Source organism: Symphodus melops (assembly GCF_947650265.1).
Source record: "Symphodus melops genome assembly, chromosome: 23".
Classification (NCBI taxonomy): domain Eukaryota; kingdom Metazoa; phylum Chordata; class Actinopteri; order Labriformes; family Labridae; genus Symphodus; species Symphodus melops.
In genome coordinates, this window is record NC_136713.1 from 533,030 (window position 1) to 556,097 (window position 23,068).

Below are 23,068 nucleotides of genomic sequence, written 5' to 3' on the forward strand. Positions count from 1 at the left end.
TTTAATGTTTTACTATTTTATTTTAATTTATTAATTAATATTAATGTTATTGATGATTTACTTGTTGATATTTATGTTTTTATTTATTTACGGTATTCTTCTTCATTCTTTTTATTCAATACGTTTTAGTACATTTCTAGAATTTATTTATTATGAATGAATTTGTATTTCGTTTCCGCTGCCGCTACTGCTGCTCCACAGTCTGACCAGCAGGTGGCGGCAGTGAACCTAAAACCTGTCAGCCATGATACTACAGTAAACGGCACCATCGAAGAAGAGTGATGAGAATGCCGTCAGTGTGTGGAGGTCACGCTGCTGCTGTGGAGCCAACATGTCCGTGTTGTTCCCCACTCTCCTGCTGTGTGTGTACGGCTTCTTCTCGAACCTTCGGCCGTCCGAACCCTTCCTCACCGCCTACCTGATGGGACCGGACCAGAACCTGACGGAGACCCAGGTGAGGCAGCTAGGACGGCTAAAGCTAACAAACAGGACTACAACTCTACGTCAATTCTGAACAAACTTTAATTTAGCTGTTTTATTTATCATATTATTTATTCTATTTTATTTTATTCCCTGAACACAGAATATTAAAACTCTTTATCTTATTTAATTATTCAACATGTCTGATTTTACCGTCAGACGGATTTTAATTTCATCATAAAGTCATAAAACGTGTTTTCAAACTGAAATAAATTAAAGCTTCCTGACATCTTTATTTACTGACTGATTATAAAGCCTTAAAGGAGGTGAACTACTCACCTGTATTCACTGTTTACAAATCATTTAAATTCTGTCAGGTTCAGGGGGAAGAATCAAGATTACATTCATTTAAATGTATTTTTATTTTCGATCTTTATTCAATCAATAACCAACCAAACTGACCAGTAAACAACATCAGCCTACAAGAAATATATAGAATAAATTGAATTAAATGTAAATAAAATAACATTTCTGGGGCTTTAATAAAGAGGCTTCAACATGTTGAAAGACTATAAGGTTCAAGTCATTTTTAAGAGCTTTAAAAAAAATCTACATTTGTGAAAACAGAATGAACCTCTAATTAAAATATGACACAACAATCTAAACTCTTAATGAACAGAAACTCTCGCTCTGTTTCGCCTGCATGAGCGGCTTCTTCAAGTCTTTCAGTTAGGAGACCGCTTCCTCGTACGAGGGCCAGCACGGAGGCACTTTATTGCATTTCCTTGAAGGTCACTTTCACGTGTGGGTCTGTGGACCTGTAGGGGTCTGTGGACCTGCAGGGTTCTGTGGGCCTGCAGGGGTCTGTGGACCTGCAGGGGTCTGTGGACCTGCAGGGATCTGTGGACCTGCAGGGTTCTGTGGGCCTGCAGGGGTCTGTGGACCTGCAGGGATCTGTGGGCCTGCAGGGGTCTGTGGGCCTGCAGGGGTCTGTGGACCTGCAGGGGTCTGTGGACCTGCAGGGATCTGTGGACCTGCAGGGGTCTGTGGGCCTGTAGGGGTCTGTGGACCTGTAGGGGTCTGTGGAGCAGCAGGGGTCTGTGGAGCAGCAGGGGTCTGTGGACCTGTAGGGGTCTGTGGACCTGTAGGGGTCTGTGGACCTGTAGGGGTCTGTGGAGCAGCAGGGGTCTGTGGACCTGTAGGGGTCTGTGGACCTGTAGGGGTCTGTGGACCTGTAGGGGTCTGTGGAGCAGCAGGGGTCTGTGGACCTGTAGGGGTCTGTGGAGCAGCAGGGGTCTGTGGAGCAGCAGGGGTCTGTGGACCTGTAGGGGTCTGTGGAGCAGCAGGGGTCTGTGGACCTGTAGGTCCTGTGCGGTCTGTGGACCTGCAGGGATCTGTGGACCAGCAGGGATCTGTGGACCAGCAGGGGTCTGTGGACCAGCAGCGGTCTGTGGACCTTAAAGAGGACTTTCAGGAAACCTCACTGAACTCTTCTCTCGCCCGTCGTTAAGTTGTGTCAGAGCTGCCGAGCTTTCACACACATTTCTCATGCAGAACATTTCCTCATGATCAGGCTTGCTGTCTCCATTTCCTCCACACACACACACACACACACACACACACACACACACACACGTTCCCTTGAGCATTGTTTGACCTTCATGTTAAACTCTCAGGTGCTCTGTGTGTGATGAGGCTGTTTAAACCAGTTTGACGCAGCTGTCCTGTTCCTCCTGTTTCTGCAGCAGAACTCTTCACATCTGTCCAGGATTGTTTTTCATAAAGAAGAAGAAGAAGAAGAACCGCTCAGTCTTTTCTTTTTCCTTCAGCTCGCTCTCGATAATCTCCTTTTTTAGAAACGCGGTCAAATAATCCTCTGGAATTTTTAGTTAATCCAAAAATAATTAGCAGTCATTAATCTGTGAGCTGGCTTCGATTCTTCTTCAGTGACGTTTCCATCGTCTAAACAAACAAACAAAAACCCAGCTGACCCTGAGAGGATTAAAAAGACCCCTGAACGTCTCTCTCTTCTCTGCAGGTTGTGAACGAGATCTTTCCCATCTGGACCTACTCGTACCTGGCGTTGCTGTTCCCCGTCTTCCTGGCCACGGACTTCCTCTGTTATAAACCCGTGCTGCTGCTGCAGGCCTCCAGTTTGGTGGTGACGTACGTGATGCTGCTGAAGACGCGGGGCATCCTCGCCATGCAGCTGCTGGAGTTCTTCTTCGGCCTGGCCACGGCGTCGGAGGTGGCGTACTACTCGTACATCTACAGCGTGGTGGAGCCGGCTCACTACCAGAGGGTGACGGGTCTGTGCCGCTCGGTCACTCTGTTCGGATCGGCTGCGGGGTCGCTGACCGGCCAGCTGCTGCTCTCCGTCGCCAAGGTCCAGCTGTTCCACCTGGTGGTCATCACGCTGACGGCGGCCGCCCTGGCCTTCGTGGCGCCCTGGTTTCTGCCCATGCCCAGGAGGAGTCTGTTCTTCCACAAGAGTCCGGGAGCTGCTGCAGCTGCAGCGGGGGAGGAGGAGGAGGAGGGGAGGCCGAAGAGGAGCAGCGCCGCCCTGCTGGAGAAGGCTGAAGACGCAGAGAGTAAAGTGCCTCTAAAAATCCAGTACGACGCCACGGTGAGAGACGGCGGCTTAAAACCCGCGATGGTCGCCGATGACTCGCGGTTCGGCGTGCGATCTTTGCACGGTCGATGAAATGATTTGAAAATGTGAACATCTGCTCTCCTCAGATATCCGGCCCCTCGGAGACGAGACGTCCTCGGAGGGGTTTCCTGGACGTGCTGCGGATGCTGCTCGACGACTTCCTGCAGTGCTACAGGTGTCGCCCCCTGCTGGCCTGGTCGCTGTGGTGGGCTCTGGCCACCTGCGGATACTTCCAGGTCGTCAACTACGCTCAGCCGCTGTGGGAGACGGTGCGTCCTTCGCAGGAGTACGAGATCTACAACGGATACGTGGAGACGGCGTCCACGCTGCTCGGTGGGTCACTTTTAGAATTTCTTTGTCTTTGTCAGCGGAGTTTGGGCGTCTCTAACCGTGCGTGTCCTCAGGCGCGCTGGCGGCGCTCCTGGTGGGTTACCTGCCCGTGAGCTGGTCTCTGTGGGGGGAGCTGGCTCTGTGCGTCCTGTCCCTGCTCATGGCGGCGTGCGTCTTCGTCATGGACATGCAGAAGAACATCTGGCTCTGCTACGCCTCCTACATCGTCTTCAGAGCCACGTACATGCTGCTCATCACCGTGGCAACGTGAGTACCGAGCTTGCAGGTCTCGGACCGCCTCGCCGCGCTCGCAGGTCTGAACCTTCCGTTTCTCTGCCCTCTGATTGGTCAGGTATCAGATCGCAGCCAGTCTCAACATGCAGCGCTACGCCCTGGTGTTCGGAGTGAACACCTTCCTGGCTCTGCTGCTGCAGTCTCTGCTCACGCTGGTCTTCGTGGACTCGGCGGGCCTCGGCCTCGACGTCTCCACGCAGGTGAGGAGCGGCGGCGGCGTCCTCTCGGCTCTCCTCTGCGCCGCCGTCAGTTAACCTCTGATTGACAGCTTCCCCCTCTTTTCTCCTCGCAGTTCTTCATCTACGGAGGATACTTCACTCTCATCTCCGTCGTGTTCCTCCTCGCCGGCTTCTGCAAACTGGCCTCCAGGCGGCGCTCTGAGGAGGAGGCGTTGGCACAAACCGGATCAGACTCTCCTCCGATCAGCGACGCCTGACGGCAGTCGAGATGTGTTTTAATGTTTGCACCGTTCAGAGGTGAGTGAGCAGCCGGGTGAGGAGTTGGCTGTTTCCACGGCGACGACGGACCAACCTGTCACTCCCTTCATCAGCCTGTTAGATTAAAGCAGACGCATAGCTCCAGCTCGCCACTTCCTCCGCCGTCGTTTTAGACTTTAACAGAAATGAAGCGTAAGGGTGCTGGTGGTGAGTGAGCGCCACACGGGCGGAGACTGATGTCCTCCAGGCGGGCGGGGTCGGGCGTGACCTGTGGCTCCTTCTCCACATGTCTCTCTCTCTCGCCCTGCTTTCTGACTCTCTCTCTCTCTCTCTCTCTCTCTAAGTAAAAGCCCCAAAATAAAACGCACAAAACCTTTGAGTCGGTCGTGAGTGAAAGTTGTAGCGCGCACTTTAATGAGTCTGTTTGTTTTGGAGAAGAGGAGACCGCCGAGGATAATCCGGCTCTGGCTCAAATAAAAACCTCGTGAGCTGTTAAGAATCTCTAAAAAAGCCGCCTCTCGTGACGCGTCGCAGACGTGTCCCTGTGGTTCAGCTCCTGATCGCACTGCTCGCTGTTTAAAAATGGCCGACGCAGCCCGTCGCACATTGTTCCGTTAATGTTCAGTCCTTCTCGCCTTAAGACTCGATCAGCACTTTATCAGCAGCACTCGTGTGTTTCCTTCACCAGCAGCCAATAAGAAAAGAGTTCACATCATGTGTTCTGTCCTCCTGTGTGTCGCTCTCAGTGTTCAATCTGTTTGTTTTATTTTGTTATTTTTAATAATGTTACTTCCTGTCTTGATGTGTGAAAAGTGCCTCAAACGTTCAAGAACACGCCGCACAAACACGTTCCTCCACTTTCTTTGTGGTCAACACATCAACAGACCAATCAGTACGTGACAGAGGGGAGCGCTGGTACACTGGCGCCCTCGTGTGGTCACTTTGTGTAATGACATGATAAATATGCGAGACGGTCTGCACATTATAAAACTACGTTCAGGAAGTGTGAAGGCCATGTGGTTCATGTTAAAAACATAGGACGCCATGAGGTGGCGGCGGCCTGCCGGCGTTACGTTGATCTCAGAGAACAGGGTGTGGTCATGTGGTCATCACGGACCTCCCTGATGTTTAGGCTGATATGTGCAGGTTAACGTCACGTCGCAGGGGCCTCATTCGTCAGCAGAGCTGCCAATCAATCATGCAGCCACGCCTCCTCTGTAACGTGTCTGTTTCTGGGATGTGTTGACCACGTGTGAAGGGGCCAAACAGGAAGTCAAAGCGCCTGCAGAGACAGCGGCTCGCCCTGTGGACGCACCTTTAGGTTGTGTGTGTGTCAAAGTGTGTACTTTTTTGCACACTGTTGGATTAACGATGATGGAACTTCAGCTCTTTTTGACTTTTAATGACTGCGATAAAAACTTTATTAGTCGTGCTGCACAATCACAGACAAGTGACATCACTGGTCGTCCTGACTGCTTAAAGGCCCTGTTGGTCATTTTCTAAAACGTGACGAGCTTTGAGTGTGAGCTCGAGCCCGCCAGGCTGTGATTGGTTCATCAGAGAGCAGGGAGACAGGGAGGCCTGTGATTGGTTCATCAGAGAGCAGGGAGACAGGGAGGCCTGTGATTGGTTCATCAGAGAGCAGGGAGACAGGGAGGCCTGTGATTGGTTCATCAGAGAGCAGGGAGACAGGGAGGCCTGTGATTGGTTCATCAGATTGGTACCTCGTGGCAGACATTGGTTGAAGTTTTTACAGACTTACAAACTGATCCAGATGATGGATTTACTTTGATCCTTTTTCAGAGAACCTGAGTTATTAATGTCAGTCAGGACCTAAAGACAGTTTAGACCTGGATCTGAAACTATGGATCTGGAGGAAAATGACCAACCCTGCCTTTAAGTCTTCTGATGATGTTTTCAAATCTGACTGATGTTTGAATGTATTTGATTTATAGTTTTTTGTCTTTTTTTTCCTTTAAGACTTGACTGTAAATTAACTCCACATGTTTCTATTTGTGTTACCTGTCAGACATGTGAAGCTGTGTCTGTTGGGATGTTTCTATAAACACGTGCACTCAGTACTTTTGTGTCGTTTGATTTATTTGCTGTGTGACTTGATGCTGCAAAGGATTATGGGTAAGAAACTTTGCTCAAACTGCGTCATTAAATATTATGGAGGTGGAGAACCTGAAACCTCAAGGTGCAGAAATGAGACCAAGCAAAGGTGGTACATCCCCTTTATTTCTACATCAAACAAACAGCTCAAAGTGTGTGTGTGTGTGTGTGTGTGTGGGTCAGGTGAGACTCCAGATGACCGTGAGCATCGCCATGATGCCGTTAAGAACTGCGACCCCGCCGCCCGCCAAGAATCTCTGCCCTGAAACACGTCTGCAACAAAAACAGACAAATGGACGTTTAGCATGTGGACGACATCATCAGCAGCTCAGCCTGCATGATGATGATGATGATGATGATGATGATGATGATGAAGGTTTGGACTCTTAAGGGTGGTCACGTGTGCAGTGTGTCACACAGCTGGGACCAGGTGTGTTACCTGAAGTCTGCAGGTGTCTGCAGCGTCGGGAACTCTCTGCCGGGCTGCTGTGAGTCCACGTAGGTGAGAGTCCACGAGAAGACGCAGCAGACGCATCCAGCTAACACGGACAGCACCAGGACGCTCCAGAACCCTACACACACACACACACACACACACACACACACACACACACTTTAAATGTGTGTACTGTGGATGAAGCTGCACGGGAGGGATCTGTACTCACCTAACATCCTCTGCTCGCTCCCGTCCTCTCTCCTCACTCTCTCTCCTCGCAGATCTGCACAGAGGAAAGCAAAGTGTGTGTTATTCGGACTCGCTCTGTGCACGCTGCAGGGAAGCATTCTTTTCAAACGTTGTGTTGTCATGTTTGGAAACTGGAGAGGAAGCCCAGAGGAGATTGTTTATCAGGTTTCAGGAGAGAGAGGGAGAACCTCCTCCTATCATAAACACTGAGAAGGTCTTCATCATAAATGCTCCACAGTGATGGCGCCCTGGAGGACACATTAAAACCCGGGCTGGCACACTGAGTAAAGGCTTCTATCCCCGAGCTGTAGCCTGACTACCGACGACTAGGCGGCTGTGTATCAGCGGAAGGTTGAGGGTTCAATCCCCAGCGCCTGCCTGCAGCCACAGGTCAGTGTCATTGGATAAGACACCTAACCACAAAGTGTGTGTGTGTTACCTCTCAGTATCAGGTAGATGAAGGCGCACACACAGCCCACAGCAGCCACGGCAGCAGCGGAGCCGAGCACCGACAGCACAGTGAACCACCACCGTTTGGACCCGGACCCGGTGCCGACGAGCTGCCTTCCCGGTCCGGGTCTCGCATGGACTGAGTCTGAATCCAGGAGATCATCGGAGGAAAAGGAGCGACTCAAACTCCTCGACATCCTGAAGCACTTTTAAAGTGTGAACTTTGACCTTCCTGTTTACACACTTATTTTTAATTCATCTTCACTTCCGCTCTCATTAAACTATTTGATTTAAAGTGCTGACAGGACCTGCAAGTGTGCTCACACATCGATATATACAGTATGTGCTCACATTTCCTCTTTCGCCTTTTTTTTTTTTCAGGTAGCACTTCCGCACATAAAGTTGTCCCTCTGGCACTTCCGTCCGATAAGTTTTATTTTCAGAATTTTTTTATTTTCTGAAGTTAAATGTCCAAAACATTTATGAACATTAAAATAGTTTTTTAAAAATTAAAAAAAATTATTTAGACCCCAGCCTATGCTCTATAAACATTTAAAAAAAATTATTTATTATTATTTTTCTTTATTTCTTAATTTTCATTTCATAACCCTCCTGTGGCCAGCCGTTGAGAAAACAGCATGTTTGCTAAAATATTAATACTAAAATATTAAATGTATCCGTGACGTCTTTGCCAAATAAAACTGTAATCTCACTATCAGCCACTAGAGGGCACACTGCTCCAAGGAGCGCTCTTATTTTGACACGGCACAACCGGAAGAGGTGTTGACGCTGATTGTTGCTGTCAACCGTCAACGGAGGGCAACAAAGCACATCATCGGGGGATTACACAGCGACTGGTTGAGGTAATTAAAACATTTAATTTATTTAATATTTCACAAGCTTAACGTTTATGTTAAGGGCGCGTGACGCCTCGGCGGTCTCGCGCTTCAGCTCGTTACAGCATCACGAGGCTAATTTGTTTTGCTTACATTTATTTGTTTTACTTCTGTCTTATCTAATGTAAGTATTTATCTCTATATTTATCAGTATAAACACACTGTGTTAAATATCACCTCATCATTATGAACATACTTAACCGTTACTAAATTAACCGTTACAGCAGACTGCTAATGTTAGCTTCCCGAGTTAGCCTCTTTAAATCAGTGGTTTTTAAATAACAGCTGTTGTAGGTTTACCGTCTAAATGTAGTTTTTCGGGGGGTTTTGACAGTAAAGTGAGACGGCTACCTGTCGTGTCACCTGTTGCTTTTATCAGCGAGCACATCAGAAGCCTTATTCTGATGAGAGCAGTGCACCAAAGCTCATTTAAAAAACCTCTAATTTAACACCTCATCGCTTTGTGTTCCTTTATATCTTCCTGCAAACATTACATGTCGAAGTGTTAGCCTATCAGAAGGCTCCTCCTCAGATCTTCCAAACTGGAGACAGGTGATAAGTGAGACCGACTCCTTTGGCAGCTGTTCGCCCGCATGTCAGTGTGGTTTGAGCTTTTAAATCTCTTGGGGAGGCAATTGATCACATAAATGGTTTTGATAAGACAGGGAGAAGCTTTGATTTGTTGATTTCTTTGTGCTGCAGGAATGATCTGCCTTTCAGTCTTTTACTTCAGAGACAAAAAACCCCCTCAGCAGTCCGTACTGACTCCCTGTGTGTTCATTTAACTGAAGTTCTGACATCTTAGAGTCGGTCCAGCTCGGCACCTTATGAGGAGGCCATCACATCATTCACAATCCGACCTCATCTCTTTGCTGCGTGTCATCCTCCCAACATGTCCTGTCTCTCTCCAGCTGTCGGATCTGATAAAGGGACAATGCCCCCCAAAAAACGTATAAAATGACAATAAACAGGAGCATCATAAATAATCTGCTGTTCTGCATGCTCGTCTTTGCATAACTGAGCTCTTCGCCGTCCAATCAGGAAGCCCTCCGCACGCCGAGTGAATAATTATGGCTTGTTTGCATCAATGACATTCTTAATGGTTCTTATTTATTGCGAAACCTTCAGACTTCTGTTTTCCCTCCCGATCAGAGAAGATCATCTCCTGGTTGTTGTTTGAGTTAATCTAATGAGTCTCACAGAGGGTTTCTCCTGAGGCCGGAGGACACGGGTCCACTCGGACGTTAAGAAAACAGGATTAAGGCATAATATGGGCACAGTGCTGCGGGCCCACCTCTGCTCAGCCTGGCTGCAGACGAGCTGCTGTACTTCACACATGATCAGCTGTTTAGAGTCTGAGAGGAGGGGATGTAGCAACTCGCCTCAGGTGGACAAAGGTCAAAGGTGCCTCGCTGTTCTCCCCTGGAGGGAACGCTCGTTATGTCCTTATATATATTTTTCATGTCCGACACGTTGACCTTCCTTCTTCTGTCTCTCACGGCTGCTCCCCTCTGCTGCAGGAATGAATGTCGTTCTCTGCAGAGGACTCATGATGAGGAGACGAGCTCGAGCGTCCACATCAGGATCGTTACTACAGCTGTATCTTAAAACTGTCCTGAAGCAGCTCCATCATAAAGACCAGCAGCAGGCCTTTCCTCCTCTCTCTCTCTCTCTCTCTCTCTCTCTCTCTCTCTCTCTCTCTGTCTCTCTCTCTCTCTCTCTCTCTCTCTCTCTCTCTCTCTCTCTCTCTTTCTCTCTCTCTCTCTCTCTCTCTCTCTCTCTCTGTCTCTCTCTCTCTCTCTCTCTCTCTCTCTCTCTGATTTAAAGGACAGAGATGTGCTGCTGGCTTTTTCCTCTGCACTGTCCTCGGTTTTTCCCCCTTTTCTTTTTTTTTTTTTTTTTGCCGGGGAAGCGTTCCCCTGCACCCCGAGGGATGATTTGACTAATCTGCTTTCCTCTGCAGCTCTGCAGAGATGTGACAGAGAGGAGGAGGAGGAGGAGGAGGATGAGGGATGAAGGGGGCAGGGAGCTGCTGCTGCTGCTGCTGCTGCTGGAGCCCTTCTGTAAACTCTGACTAAAACATACCAGTGTGTTTGTGCAAGGTTATCCTGCAACACGATCCGCAAACATTGTCACCTGCACAGCCTGTTGCACCGACTGGCTGTTTGCTGTATTGTCTAAAACTGGCGGGCTAACGGCGAGGAATCCTTCTGTTTGATTATACGTGCAGCAGCAGGATGTGAGCTGACTGAACACAGAGGTGTGTGTGTGTGTGTGTGTGTGTGTGTGACGCAGGTTTGGCCTTCAGCGTTATCACGTCACCTCCGACGGTTTCCACGTCAGAGCTGCGAATATGATCGGATGGAAAGACGCCCAATATTTTCATAACTGATTGATTTTTAACGAGATCTGTCAAACATTAAGTCTCTCAAGCTCCTTAAATGTTTGGCAGCCGTCGCAGATTTCTAACATTTCACAAACGGGCAATTAAGAGGTCTCACAGGAGCCTCTGATCCACATGAAGCTGGTTTAGACTACAAAGACCAAACGCTGCATCCAGACCCGAGTCTCAAACCGGTCTGATGTGGATTCTTTCCTCGTCGTCCACATGTCAAAGGGTCGTCCTGAGAGACGGATTTCACTCTGATGTAATGTCATTCACTGTGTCGTTGTCACGGCAACACAACCAGGGAGCCCCCTCCGTGTCCGTTATTAGTTCTTAATGAAGTACTGCAGGCAGCTTGGTGCACACTCTCTGACTCGTGGTGTTGTCTTCTTCTTCTTCTTCTTCTTCTTCTTCTTCTGATGATGATGATGAATCATCTCCAGGATGATCGCTCAGAAGCGGAAACCCCGTTTTGCTGCCTCTGTGTGTTTCAGTTCGACTTCAGGCTGAGCTCATTTGTGGCGCTGCGTTCAGGAACACAGAGAGATAAACCAAAGAGGAACCTGTTAAGTGTCGACGTCGTCTGAAATCCTTCCCACAATCCTCTCTGTGCGAGCCGTGCTTACACTGCGTGTGTCTGTCAGCATGTGTGGATGGTCAGCGTTTGTGGCTGACCGTTTCTGTTGGGAAGGAGCAATATTTATTTAAAGCAACATGCTGTCAGCTAGCATAACATCACAGAGGGCGAGGGGGGGGGAGGAGGGGGGGGGAGGAAGTGTGAGTGCAGAAGAGGAGGAGAGAGTTAATGTGCGAGAAGAGGAAGAGACACACAGTCATTAGTTTGAAGACGGGGTATTATGTGTTCAGCTCACTGAGCTGCTCGGCTACAAGCTGCAGGCAGCGTGTATGTGTGTGTGTGTGTGTGTGTGTGTGTAAACTACAGTCAGACATCAGAGATACAACACACACGGCTGTAGAGTCCTCCCTCTCTCTGATGGTCGTACTGAGCATGTGCAGTTTGACTCTGAAGAAGCCTGGAGGACTTTAATTCACCACCCTGTGCAGGTGTGTGTTTACAGCCAGGAAGTGATGTCACGGCGTCTCTTCGCTGGTTCGCCCTCTGGACGTGTGCTGCAGCTGACGTGCAGCCGTGGGACCTCGCCACCTGGACGGCGTTTTGCAGTTTAGTGTGTAAACGGTGAAATCTAAAACACCACCTGAGCCTTTTTTCTGTTTTCTCTCGTAGGACCGCCCGTGCTTCCGTTCGTGTGTGAGTGGGTGCGTGTAGCGCCGTTCTGCAAGCGTGCGTGATGTCTTCAGAGCTGCTGGTGGATCTGGGCGAAGACCCGGCGACCGCTCAGTTAGGACAGCTCAAGCTGGCCACCATCGAGGACCAGCAGTGGCCCGCCGACGAGTCCACTCTCAGCAAGTCAGGTGAGACACGGACACGTGCAAAAATCCACCTTCAGGGGCGAAACGAGCGGAGAGAGAGAGAGGAAAGCTCTAAAAGTCTGTTGTTGTTTTTGACAACATGACAGAGCAGATCTCTGCTCAGATAGATCGTCCACTTAAAGAGGAAGAAGATGTTTTTTTTAAACCACAACCAGCTGTTACATCAGTCTGCTCCTCTTGCCCCCCCCGGACCAAACATCGTGTAGCTCATTTTTAAAGTTTGCATCAAACACAACAACAAGAAAAACCACTAAACAATGAAGGCATTCATGTTCCTGGGCCTCTGCTGGCTTTGGTCCGAAGGCCTGATTATCAAGACCCCAAATCTCTCCCTCCCTCCTGCTTCCTCCAAATAAAGGCATAAAAACCTCCAAAAATAAACCTTAAAAAAACAGAAAATACCAGAAAAATCCCCATCGTCTGAATCGTGTGTGTGTGTGTGTGTGTGTGTGTGTGTGTGTGTGTGTGTGTGTGTTCGTTCAGAGACGGACCTCTCCCAGCCCTTCGATGCCAGCTCTCCTCACCTGCCCTGGGATCACCCCTTCTACGACATCGCCCGGCACCAGATCATCGAAGTGGCCGGTGAGTCGTCCAATCACAGTGCTCCATTCAGCCCTCCCGTCAGTGATGTCAGAATCTAAGATTAGAAAGCTTTCATGATGTGTAAAGGGTCGTGTGTGTGTGTGTGTGTGTGCAGGTGACGATAACTTTGGCAGGAAGGTGATCGTGTTCAACGCCTGCAGGATGCCTCCACATCACGAGCTGGACCATCACAAGCTGCTCATGTACGCACCGCCACGTTCATTTAAAGTGACCACGCTGACCAATCCAGCGAGGGTTCCAGATGTTTAACTCTCAGGCGAAGTCACATTGTCATCGGTGACATCACTGCGGCGCCATTGTGTGATTGTTGTTTTTGTTTCAGGTACCTGAAAGGAACTCTGGACCAGTACGTTGAAAGTGACTACACTCTGATTTATTTCCACCACGGCCTGACCAGCGAGAACAAGCCGTCCCTCGGCTGGTTACGAGAAGCGTACCGAGAGTTCGACAGAAAGTAAGACACACACACACACACACACACACACACACACACACACACACACACACAGCTTGGAACACAACTATGACTCTTTAATAAGCAAACCAACAAAGACATGATGCTGTAGAGTGCATGAGCACGCAGATCTGTGACGTCACCTCTCTGTGTGTGTGTGTGTGTGTGTGTGTGTGTGTGTGTGTGTGTGTGTGTGTGTGTGTGTGTGTGTGTGTGTGTGTGTGTGTGTGTGTGTGTGTGTGTGTGTGTGTGTGTGTGTGTGTGTGTGTGTGTGTGTGTGTGTGTGTGTGTGTGTGTGTGTGTGTGTGTGTGTGTGTGTGTGTGTGTTTTCAGATACAAGAAGAACATCAAGGCTCTTTACATCGTCCATCCCACCATGTTCATCAAGACTCTGCTGATCCTCTTCAAACCCCTCATCAGGTCCTTCTCTCTCTCTTCTGTCTGAACCCCATGCAGCTCAGAGTCTCTGACAGGGGGACAGAATGCTGCAAGGGGGGGGGGGGGGGACACACACTGCCAGTCTCTGATATTTATAAGATGAATCCTGCACGGTTTGATTCTTAACGGAGGAACGTGACAGCTTCCTTTCTATAAAGAAATCACTAAAACATAAATATCATTTTGGTCCTCTGAAAGGAAACTGTGGGTAGATAAAAGGGAGAGGCGATTGAAACAACGCAGGACAGAAAAACAAGAGGTCACTTCCTGTTTCTCTGCAGCGCTCTCAGTTTATTTCTTATGAAGCGTGTGATTATGATATGAGAAGTCCTGTTTTCCAGGAAATGAAGCCGTGTGCAATTATCTGACCTCTAGCGACCTCTAGTGGCTGCTTTGGGAAATTACATTTTCAGTGGCTTCCCTGTGTTGAAACAGCCTGTAATAAAGAGTTTCTCAGAGGTTAGATTATTTTCATGTCAAATGAATGAAGGAGTAAACAAAGTGATCTGTGATACCAGCTGCTTCATTTCAACATGTTTTTTTCTCTCTCTCTTTCCAGCTTTAAGTTCGGCAGGAAGATCAACTACGTGAGTTACCTGAGCGAGCTGGAGGACGTGGTGAAGTGTGAGCAGCTGATCATCCCGGCTCGCGTCAAAGAGTACGACACCGTCTCCTAAAGACCGATCACAGCGCCCCCTGCTGGACGAGTTGTCTCACAGCTGCACGTTTAAGTGACTGAATCTGAATCTTGTCCTGATTTTCAGTTACGATAACAAGTTGCGGTCGTCTCTGAAGCCGAGCGCCCAGCCGCCCATGTCTCCGCCTCGCAGCCCGCCGCTCCCCAACCAGGTGTTCGGAGTGTCGCTCTCACTGTAAGTCTCTGCTTCTGATCTGTTCAGCATGTCAGCCGTGTTTACGGGATCCTCAGAGTGTGTGTGTGTGTGTGTGTGTGTGTGTGTGTCAGGCTCAGACAGAGGAGCGCTGATGACGACTGTGTTCCCGTGGTGATGAGAGACACCATCGGTTTCCTCTCAGAGCAAGGTAAACCCGCCCGTTTATTAAAAATCCAAAGAAGAAGGTTTTTGTGTTTTGGCTCCTCCCTCTGAAGCGGCTCGCTCTGCGTCCTCTCAGGGTTGGAGATCGAGGGGATCTTCAGACGCTCGGCCAACGTGACTCTGGTGAAGGAGGTTCAGCTCAAATACAACTCAGGTAGTGACGCGTCGACGGGACACTTTCCCATCTGTACGGCTGGAAATGAAAAACGCTTCTTCTCGTCTTTTGTCCTTCTCGCGTGTCTTTCAGGCATGTCGGTGGACTTCCGAGAGATCGAGGACGTCCACTTGGCCGCCGTGATCCTGAAGACTTTCCTCAGAGAGCTTCCTGAACCTCTGCTCACCTACCAGCTCTACAACGACATCGTCAACTTCGCCTGTACGTCAGACAAACCTCTTTCTCTCTTTTATTCTCGCCTGTGGCCCCCTAGTGGCCGTTTCCTGTATGACCCCGCGTGGTCGTGCAGATCTACGTGTTCTGATTGGTCGTGTCGGTGTGTTTTGTCGGGTTCAGCTGTGTCGGAGGACAGTCAGGCGGCGGTGATGAAGACGCTGGTGGAGTCGCTGCCGGAGGAAAACTACGCCTCGCTGAGATACCTCGTCCTGTTCCTGGCACAGGTACACACACGCACACACACACACACACACACACCTTTACACCCTGTATCAGCGTGTGTGTGTGTGTGTGTGTAACGTATACTCACCTCTTTCTGTCTGTGTGTTTTAGGTATCGGCCAACAGTGAGGTAAACAAAATGACCAACAGTAACCTGGCCGTGGTGTTTGGTCCCAACCTGCTGTGGGGGCGGGACAACGCCATGTCACTCAGCGCCATCGGGCCAATCAACAACTTCACCAGAACCCTTCTGGACCACCAGCATCTGGTCTTTACCTAAGCTCCGCCCACTTCACCCTGCTGTCTCTCTCTACAAGTCAGACACACAACAAACTACACCCCCCCCCCCCCCCTTCAGTCTTTAGCATCCGACCAATCAGATCCATGCAGGTGCGTCTTCACTGTGTCTGCCTTTACATTCAAAACAACAACCAACTGCAGCTTCAAACTCGTCCACGGCGCCACATACGCTTTAAAATAAAATAAAAAAACGACCTGCATGTGTTCGTACCCGTGTTTCGGCCTCCGCAGAGAGATCGAAGCGGCTCGTGGTCGTCAGGCGTTTCTTCGTTTGTCTGTGGCGTGCTGTTGTCCGTCCGTCTCTCTGCTGTTTCCTGTTTTAGTGCCAAAAAAAAGAAGAAAAAAAAAAGAAAAAAGAAAAAGCGTCCAGCTTTGACAGACACAAAGAGCGAGCGAGAGAGAGAGAGAGAGAGAGAGAGAGAGAGAGAGAGCAGGGTGACGATACAGGAAGCAAACTGACGAGAGGAGGTGCAGGTGTGAGTCTCAGGTGAACTTGGTACCAAATCGTGACAATCTTTATGAAACGCTCGGCTGAGCACGGCGCCGCGTGTCGACGACCTGCTGGAGCTGCTTTAAGGGAAAACGCTCGTCGTCATGGCGCCGCCTCCACTTTACTTTTATATTAGTGAGAATATATATCTGTCGTTTTCTCAGCGTCGCTCGTCAGAGGAGATTTATTTTTTTATTTTGAAGGTACAGGATCTTACACGCACGCTCAGATCTGTCATCGAAGGACCAATCAGGAAGCTGTTTGACGCTCGTGCTGTCGGAGCGAGCCAGTTTCTCCGCCTCCGTTTGTCTGTTTGAGTTCCTGAACCAATCGTAAGCTTTGGAGGCGTTTCACTTCCTGTTGTCTGGAGAAGTTACTTCCTGTCGAACCTAAAACATTTGTACACTAAGTCGATCCTCTTCTTGGATTGGCTGACGCCGAGGTCAGGTCATTCCTGCCGCTGAAGGAGATGGTCCAAGTTGTGTGTTGGTCTCTGTGCAGCCTCCACACTTTCCTCTCTGCTTGTTCAGCCAATCAGATCGCAGCCTTGTGGTAAACTTCCTCCAGACTTTAAAAAGATTCTCGTGACGCTCGGTTCAGTCTTTCACGGCTGCCTGGTCGCGCTACGTTTTCTCAACATGTCTGATGTTTTTTTAAAAACATTTTTAAGTGTTGCATCGTTTTCTCGCCTGCGTCCGCCTCTTTAACTCAAAGGCCAAATCCCACTCCCTGCGTGTTTCCTGTTTGGACTGGGCGCTGCAGATTCCCGACCCCGCGCCTTAACTCCAACCACTTCTTCTTCTTCTTCTTCCTGCGTCTGAAGCCGTCTGCTCCTTTTTTAGAGATCTCTTCACCGATTGGCTCGCTGGAGTTCTGACGTGATGAGGAAGTCCAGAACTCTGTCCTGTCTCACTGTGTGAAGATTTTCTGGCCAAACGTTGATGCTGTTGAATTTTTGCTGTAGTAACCCGTGTGGGTCTTTGGATCATTGTGAGGACGACGTGACTGAAGGCTGCAGAAAGATCGCAGCTCGAGTTCAGACCGAAGCTGAAAGCAACAAAACAAACAAAAAAATTATCTGATGTTTAGCCGTCGTAACTCCTCGCCATGCCAACGCAGTGTCCTTGGCATGCTTTAGTGTAAATATGAGTGTGTGTGTGTGTGTGTGTGTGTGTGTGTGTGTAAACGCTGACTCATCTGGACCTGGCAGCATGAAACGCTGCCTGGGTTTAAATAAATACACTTAAAAAAAAAAATAGGGCTCCTGTCAGCTGACACTAAGTGTGTGTGTGTGTGTGTGTGTGTGTGTGTGTGTGTGCGTGTGTGTGTGTTCATAGTATCGTTGTTTGATTGGCCGATCATGAAATAAAACGGATCTTTTGGTTGCACAAACGGAACCTCATCGAAAAGATGAAACCCCGAGTTCTTCGATGTTTGTCTCAGTGTGTGTGTGTGTGTGTGTGCGTGTGTGTGTGTGTGTGTGTGTGTGTGTGTGTGCATGCTCGTGCCTTATTCGTTTCCCCCTCGAGTGATCGTTTGATTAGCCATCAAAGTGCCGGCGTGCCCGTTCTGCCATAGATTAACCCGAGCCGAGCCGCGTTCAACAAAGCCGTCGTTTGACAAACAGGAAGTGTGTTTTCAGCCTGTCGACCATCAAAGCGTCTCCACTGGAAGACGTCTTTTTTGTCCCTCACAGGCTCCGGTTGTTCTTCTGTCTGTGGACAAAAAGGACGTCTTTGAGTGGACGCACGTTGATCCATCAAACATGCTGCGGACGTTACATCCTGTCGACCTGCTGCAGAGTGAACCAATCAGGTTTCACTTAGAGCAGGAGCCAATCAGACGAAGAGAATGAGCGGCGTTGTTGAGCGCGGCTCGTCTGTAATCGAGGACGGCAGGTTTGAGGAATGAAAACGGTGAAGAGGATTAAAGCTCGTTCCTTCCGTGTTCTCGCGACGTGACGTCCGGCTCGTTCACATTCAAGCAAGCGTTCCCGTCCTGACCGTTTGGATTCGAGGCGTCGGGACGCGTCGAGGTTCGTCGTCCGCTTCGCCACCATTCCCTGAGCGAACTCCCTCGCTCTTTGTTTTTAAAGTCCAGACGGATCATGAAAGAGACAAACCGGTCGCAGCACCAAACTTCCTTCCTGCTTCACACTCGCTCTAACTAATCGTTTTGTCCCGACCTCCGCTGATCGATTACAGCCTCTCTAATCTATGGATCTCTGTACTGTAGCTGTTGTCATGGTGACAGTGTACTCTATTATTTCTCTGTGGGAGATGATGTATTGATACTGAGTGATCTTATTTTCTTAACTCTGTTTCCATCCTTTCCTTTTTGATATGTCGTGGATCTTCTCTGTGTATAATGAGTGATATAAATATACTGTAATATTTCTGTGTGCAAACAATAAACTCATGGTGACTCCATCGTCTCATCACTTATTGATCGACTTATTCAGCTCCATAACAGAGAGTCAATGTTGTTGTTTTGAAAGTTTTTGAGTGTTCAGTAACAGAAGTTGGAAAAGCCAGGAACGGGAAAGTCCAACGTGTTGCAACGTGCGGGCGCCGTTTGTTCTCCGGAGGTCACCGAGCGGCTATAAAAGAAGCCTGTGAGGACAGCGGGCTTTTCCAGAGACTCTCGGGTCCTAAAGGAAACTCAAACAGGTAACTACTTCCTCCTTCTTCTTCATGTGTCGTTTTAGTAGCTGAGATTGATTTGATTTTGCAGTTTGGCGTGCTCCTTGAGGAGTTTGAATCCAGGCCCGACTTTTACACCTTTATTAAGAGACGGTGGAAAGAGTCAGATATCAGAGAAAGAGAGAGGAGGGAGTGACATGCCGGAAAGGAGGACGAAAGCCTCTGTACATGACCTAACCGCTAGGCCACCTGCGTCACGGAGAGACTCATTTATCTGCTCTCTTTAAAGCTACCAGACTCCTTTTTAAGGGGAAAAGATTGGATGCATTTAAACCTGTCACTCAACCCTGCTTGTTTCTGTGTCTGTAGCTTTAAATATGTAAATGAGCTGTGTCTGGCCACGCCCCCTCTCTGGAAGGGCTCGGGTGTACTCGCTGCTTTCTGGCTCCATGTCCTATTGTTTACGGTGAGAAGGCAGACTCAGAGGGCAGAACAAACACCTAGCTGTGGGAGTGTCACCCACCTGGGGGAGGGGCTACTGCCCTTTGTGATGTCATGAAGGGGAGGGGCTACTGCCCTTTGTGATGTCATGAAGGGAACATCTCCAAACGGCCTGTTTGAGCTCACATTTTCTGACAAGTGGAGCAGGCAGGAGACGGAGAGGACGGACTTGTCTCATCATTGGGGGGTTTGGAGACAGACATGTTAGAGGAAGATGGAGGAGAGGATTTTAAAGGAATGATTTCCACCTGTTGTGTCTTTAAAGGTGGTCAACCCCCCAGGATAAAGTCCAGAATGAGACGCGTCCAGCTCGCTGTCGTCCTCCTGCTCGTCTGCGTCAGCTGTGGTCAGTCTGCCTCACACACGCGCTCTCTGATGTCCCCGTCTTCATGTTTGATCACACACTGACATGTTTGATTTTCCAGCTGAGGCTCTGACGTGCAACCACTGTGTCCCGGTCAGAACCGGAGGAAGCTGCAGCAACAAGGAGAGCGAGTGTGTCCACAGAGACCCCGTCTGCATCAGTGTTGTCACTCATGAACCCAGTAAGTGACGAGGCTGCCATGACAGCTCACGTTTGGAGACTGGTTTAATGGATTTGTCGTAAACGTCCTCCTCGTGTCCCTTCTCTCTTCTCTGCAGGGTTTCACCATTTCAAGCGGTGTTCAAAGAGAAGCGACGCCAAGATCTTGGAGTCCATCTCGAGTTTCCATGTCACCATTTGTGAAACCGATCTCTGCAACTGAGAGGCTACGATCGTGCACTCTGCAGAAATAAAGCCGTCGGTGAAAGTCTCTTTCTTGTCGAGTGTTTTCTTCAAAAACCTCCTCCAGCTGCAGGTGTGAAACCTCCATATGTACGTTCCTGAGCACGGCGTGCCCTGTTAGTCGTTCACATTTAAACCGTTCTCACACATTAATGTTTGATTTCACTTTTTTTTAATTTTATTTTTATTTTTTTATACACTTTATTAATCTATATATTTATGAATCCCACAAGGGGAAATTCGGTTTTCATGGATTTAATGGAGAGGTCTCAGAGTGAGGGGGCTGCCCACACAGAGCGCTCCAGAGCAGTGTTTGGGGTTCGGTGCCTTGCTCAGGGGCAGTGCTCAGGAAATGGACTGGCACCTCTCCAGCTACCAGACCAGTTTCCGGACTTAGTCCGTGCCGGGACTTGAACCGGCGACCCTCCGGTTTCCAACCCAAGTCCCTACAGACTGTTTATTTGGATTTGTCAAAGTTGTAAGTTGGAGTTTAGTGTTGCTTTGTGGGAAATGTAGTCCCAAGCGTCTTTCAGCTGTTCTTCAAGTTGACCACAGACAAACAGATGAAAGAAACCTCGGAGGTGAATTCACAGATTCACAGAATCGCACACTGAGCTGTTTCTCATCATGAGCAGAAGTCGTTCACTCTGCAGCTTCCTGTTTTTGGGATTTCAGTTCTGTTTGCAGTCGGTCCCGGCCAATCACACGCCGGCTGTGCTCAAACCTCAACTGTGAGAAAAGGGAAGAGCAGAGTTTACAGCCGGGCACTATTGGAACATCTGAGCTCAAGGTAAGAAGACATAATGTGACGTGCAGGTGGATGAATGATTGATGTGTCTGATAGTCTGAGCTGAACACAAACACTGTGTCTGTTTGTTTACAAGTCTGTTTATGATGCATCCACAGAGACGGGACCTCTTTGCTTCCTCTTTCTGTCTTGTTTAACAATCCTCTGTGGACGGCATGAACTCACGTCTTTATTCTTTTAATCTTGTCATCTTGATAAAATCCATTTTTTCTCCGTTTATTCCAGACTTTAAAAAAAAAAACATGAAATCTGCAGCGTGCGTCCTCCTCCTCCTGCTCAGTCTGTATCCAGGTAGAGTACGAGTGTTTTTACTCTCCTGATAAACTCAACATGATAGGTCCTGTTTAGAGTCAAGAGGCCAGAAAGAGGGGGAGGAGTTAGGGGCGGGGCTACCTGGGATTGATAACGCCTCAGTTCCCCCCAAAAAATGTCTTGATTAAAGCGGCAACGTCTAATGAAGCCGAAGCTGAAGTTTAAACCTCCTGCAGTTCCTGGAGTGTCCACTAGGGGCTGGCTGCAGTTCCTGGAGTGTCCACTAGGGGCTGGCTGCAGTTCCTGGAGTGTCCACTAGAGGCTGGCTGCAGTACCTGGAGTGTCCACTAGGGGCTGGCTGCAGACACACAGGAAGTCACATACACACCCATTGTGTCTCTGAAGGAGCTTCACGTGAAGTTCTGTTCATCTCGATGTGTCTGTTTGCAGCTGACGCTCTGAAGTGTAACTACTGCTTCGGGAAGGACAGCAGTCTCTGCAGCACGACCGGCACCCAGACCTGCCCCATAACGATGGACGCCTGTGCTGACGTCGTCCTGTCGGCGCCCGTCAGTGAGTCCTGCAAGCACATTGCACACCTGTGAACTCTTGTGTCCGAGCGTCGATTGAAACAGTCTTTGGTTTCATCTCTCCAGGTGGTTCGTTCCGCTCCTGCATGAACATGGCGTTGTGTCAGGGCTACATCAAAACGCCCGGCGTGTTCGCCACCTGCTGCAGCACGGACCTCTGCAACTAACCCCGCCCCCGCCCCTCATCTGTGCAAACACCTCACTGCTGCAGTCTGTTTGAGGACTTTAAATGAGGAGATGAGGGTATCAGCATGCAGCTTGAATCTTCTGTTTTAAGGTCAGATTTAAATCAGAGCATGCGCAGTACCGCGTGCCGACACTAGAGGGCAGTAGAGCGCTGTGCAGACACACCAGCTGCACCCTGGGAGTGTGTGTTTTTAAAGAGCGTTTCAAAAAAAGCCTGAATAAAGAAATGGAGTCACGTTTTGATCCCAGAGTTCTGATGTCTTTTTTTTCCCTTCTCATGATGTCGTGTTGGATCTTATCGTTTATTAACGCTGACTCGCCGTCTCGCCGTCTCACCTGAGCTTCAATTATGGATCATCTGTCGAGCAGTGCGGATGCAAAATGTGTTCAATCACAGGGAGCAGAATCCAAAGTGTGTCCTCGGTGTGCTGGCTTTATGAGCTGAACTTCAGGGTCTTTGCAGCGCTGTCTGGTGGAGGCTCCGCCCCTTCTACACACATTCAGCTTCCTGATGAAAGGTCAAAGGTCGCTCAGAACAGAACAGCTTCTGTTTGACGCAGCAGTGACGTTTCCTCCTCGACTCTGAGAATCCGCTGCACACAGACTGGAGCCTCATTCGCCAACACAGCTGTCAATCATCACCTTTCTTTATATCATCAAATAACAAAAGACTAAAATATATCTGGCGTGCATTTTTGATTTCATAGTTGGTCCCATGGAGGAGGCGGAGCTTGTGACCTCTATTCTGCAGCCTGTCAGTAAGGGGAGCTCCGAGTGTTTTGGCTTCACTCTCAGGAAGCGTTCATGGCGTCCATCTTTTTAAACGGCGTCTGTTAGCAACAACTCAGCTGCCTGTGCGTGCGTTTCCTTCACACTGAGGTGGATGTTTAAGGTGGCGCTCTTTGAGTCTTAAAAAAACCCCAGAGATCGTGAAGCGTTGGATAACGATGTAGTGGTGAGAAATCCCTCCACACTCGGTAGAACCCGGGGCTGACGTGCAACCTCCTCCTTTACGAGGTGCATCCCGTGACGCGGGGTTTCCTTCAGTAACAAGTGGAAACACCATCCAGCTGCCCGCCTGGAGCCTGAAGGACCCGAGTGGGATTCCATCAGCGCGCCCGCAGAGAGGAGGCCACGCTTCCACACGGGAACACGAGCTGGAGCAGTAAAAACAAACCTGAACATTTACAACCAAAAATGACGTCCTCCATCTTTTCTGACAGCTGTGATGACGTCGCGCTCGCCCGCTCAAC

At 49.2% G+C, this 23,068-nt stretch overlaps 4 protein-coding genes and 1 long non-coding RNA gene across 5 annotated transcripts; 4 read left to right on the top strand and 1 right to left on the bottom strand.

The window, feature by feature from the left end:
- The first annotated feature begins 255 nt into the window (after nucleotides 1–255).
- slc19a2 (solute carrier family 19 member 2) lies at nucleotides 256–6,212 on the top strand. The gene is made up of 6 exons (XM_079336290.1): nucleotides 256–454; nucleotides 2,459–3,046; nucleotides 3,160–3,406; nucleotides 3,478–3,670; nucleotides 3,756–3,897; nucleotides 3,990–6,212. Exons 1-6 carry the CDS (start codon nucleotides 332–334, stop codon nucleotides 4,131–4,133), a joined length of 1,437 nt encoding a protein of 478 aa, XP_079192416.1. The 5' UTR covers nucleotides 256–331; the 3' UTR covers nucleotides 4,134–6,212.
- On the bottom strand, nucleotides 4,916–7,751 carry arl6ip6 (ADP-ribosylation factor-like 6 interacting protein 6). Its single transcript, XM_079336300.1, has 4 exons — nucleotides 7,374–7,751; nucleotides 6,915–6,968; nucleotides 6,689–6,821; nucleotides 4,916–6,522 (listed from the first exon to the last, which is right to left on the bottom strand). The coding sequence occupies exons 1-4, from the start codon at nucleotides 7,579–7,581 to the stop codon at nucleotides 6,429–6,431; spliced, it is 489 nt and encodes a 162-aa protein (XP_079192426.1). The 5' UTR covers nucleotides 7,582–7,751; the 3' UTR covers nucleotides 4,916–6,428.
- Nucleotides 7,752–8,282: 531 nt separating this feature from the next.
- arhgap1 (Rho GTPase activating protein 1) lies at nucleotides 8,283–15,956 on the top strand. The gene is made up of 13 exons (XM_079336443.1): nucleotides 8,283–8,408; nucleotides 11,913–12,100; nucleotides 12,602–12,700; nucleotides 12,816–12,903; nucleotides 13,044–13,175; nucleotides 13,509–13,595; nucleotides 14,173–14,271; nucleotides 14,378–14,485; nucleotides 14,578–14,654; nucleotides 14,745–14,822; nucleotides 14,916–15,044; nucleotides 15,180–15,283; nucleotides 15,393–15,956. Exons 2-13 carry the CDS (start codon nucleotides 11,977–11,979, stop codon nucleotides 15,558–15,560), a joined length of 1,293 nt encoding a protein of 430 aa, XP_079192569.1. The 5' UTR covers nucleotides 8,283–8,408; nucleotides 11,913–11,976; the 3' UTR covers nucleotides 15,561–15,956.
- Nucleotides 15,957–19,131: 3,175 nt separating this feature from the next.
- On the top strand, nucleotides 19,132–19,973 carry LOC306818694. The gene is made up of 4 exons (XR_013778347.1): nucleotides 19,132–19,178; nucleotides 19,479–19,559; nucleotides 19,639–19,758; nucleotides 19,856–19,973. It is a non-coding gene; the product is annotated as an uncharacterized lncRNA (long non-coding RNA).
- A 1,039-nt stretch (nucleotides 19,974–21,012) lies between these two features.
- LOC306818625 (uncharacterized protein) lies at nucleotides 21,013–22,059 on the top strand. The gene is made up of 3 exons (XM_079336303.1): nucleotides 21,013–21,078; nucleotides 21,490–21,612; nucleotides 21,696–22,059. The coding sequence occupies exons 1-3, from the start codon at nucleotides 21,030–21,032 to the stop codon at nucleotides 21,794–21,796; spliced, it is 273 nt and encodes a 90-aa protein (XP_079192429.1). The 5' UTR covers nucleotides 21,013–21,029; the 3' UTR covers nucleotides 21,797–22,059.
- The last annotated feature ends 1,009 nt before the right edge of the window (nucleotides 22,060–23,068 follow it).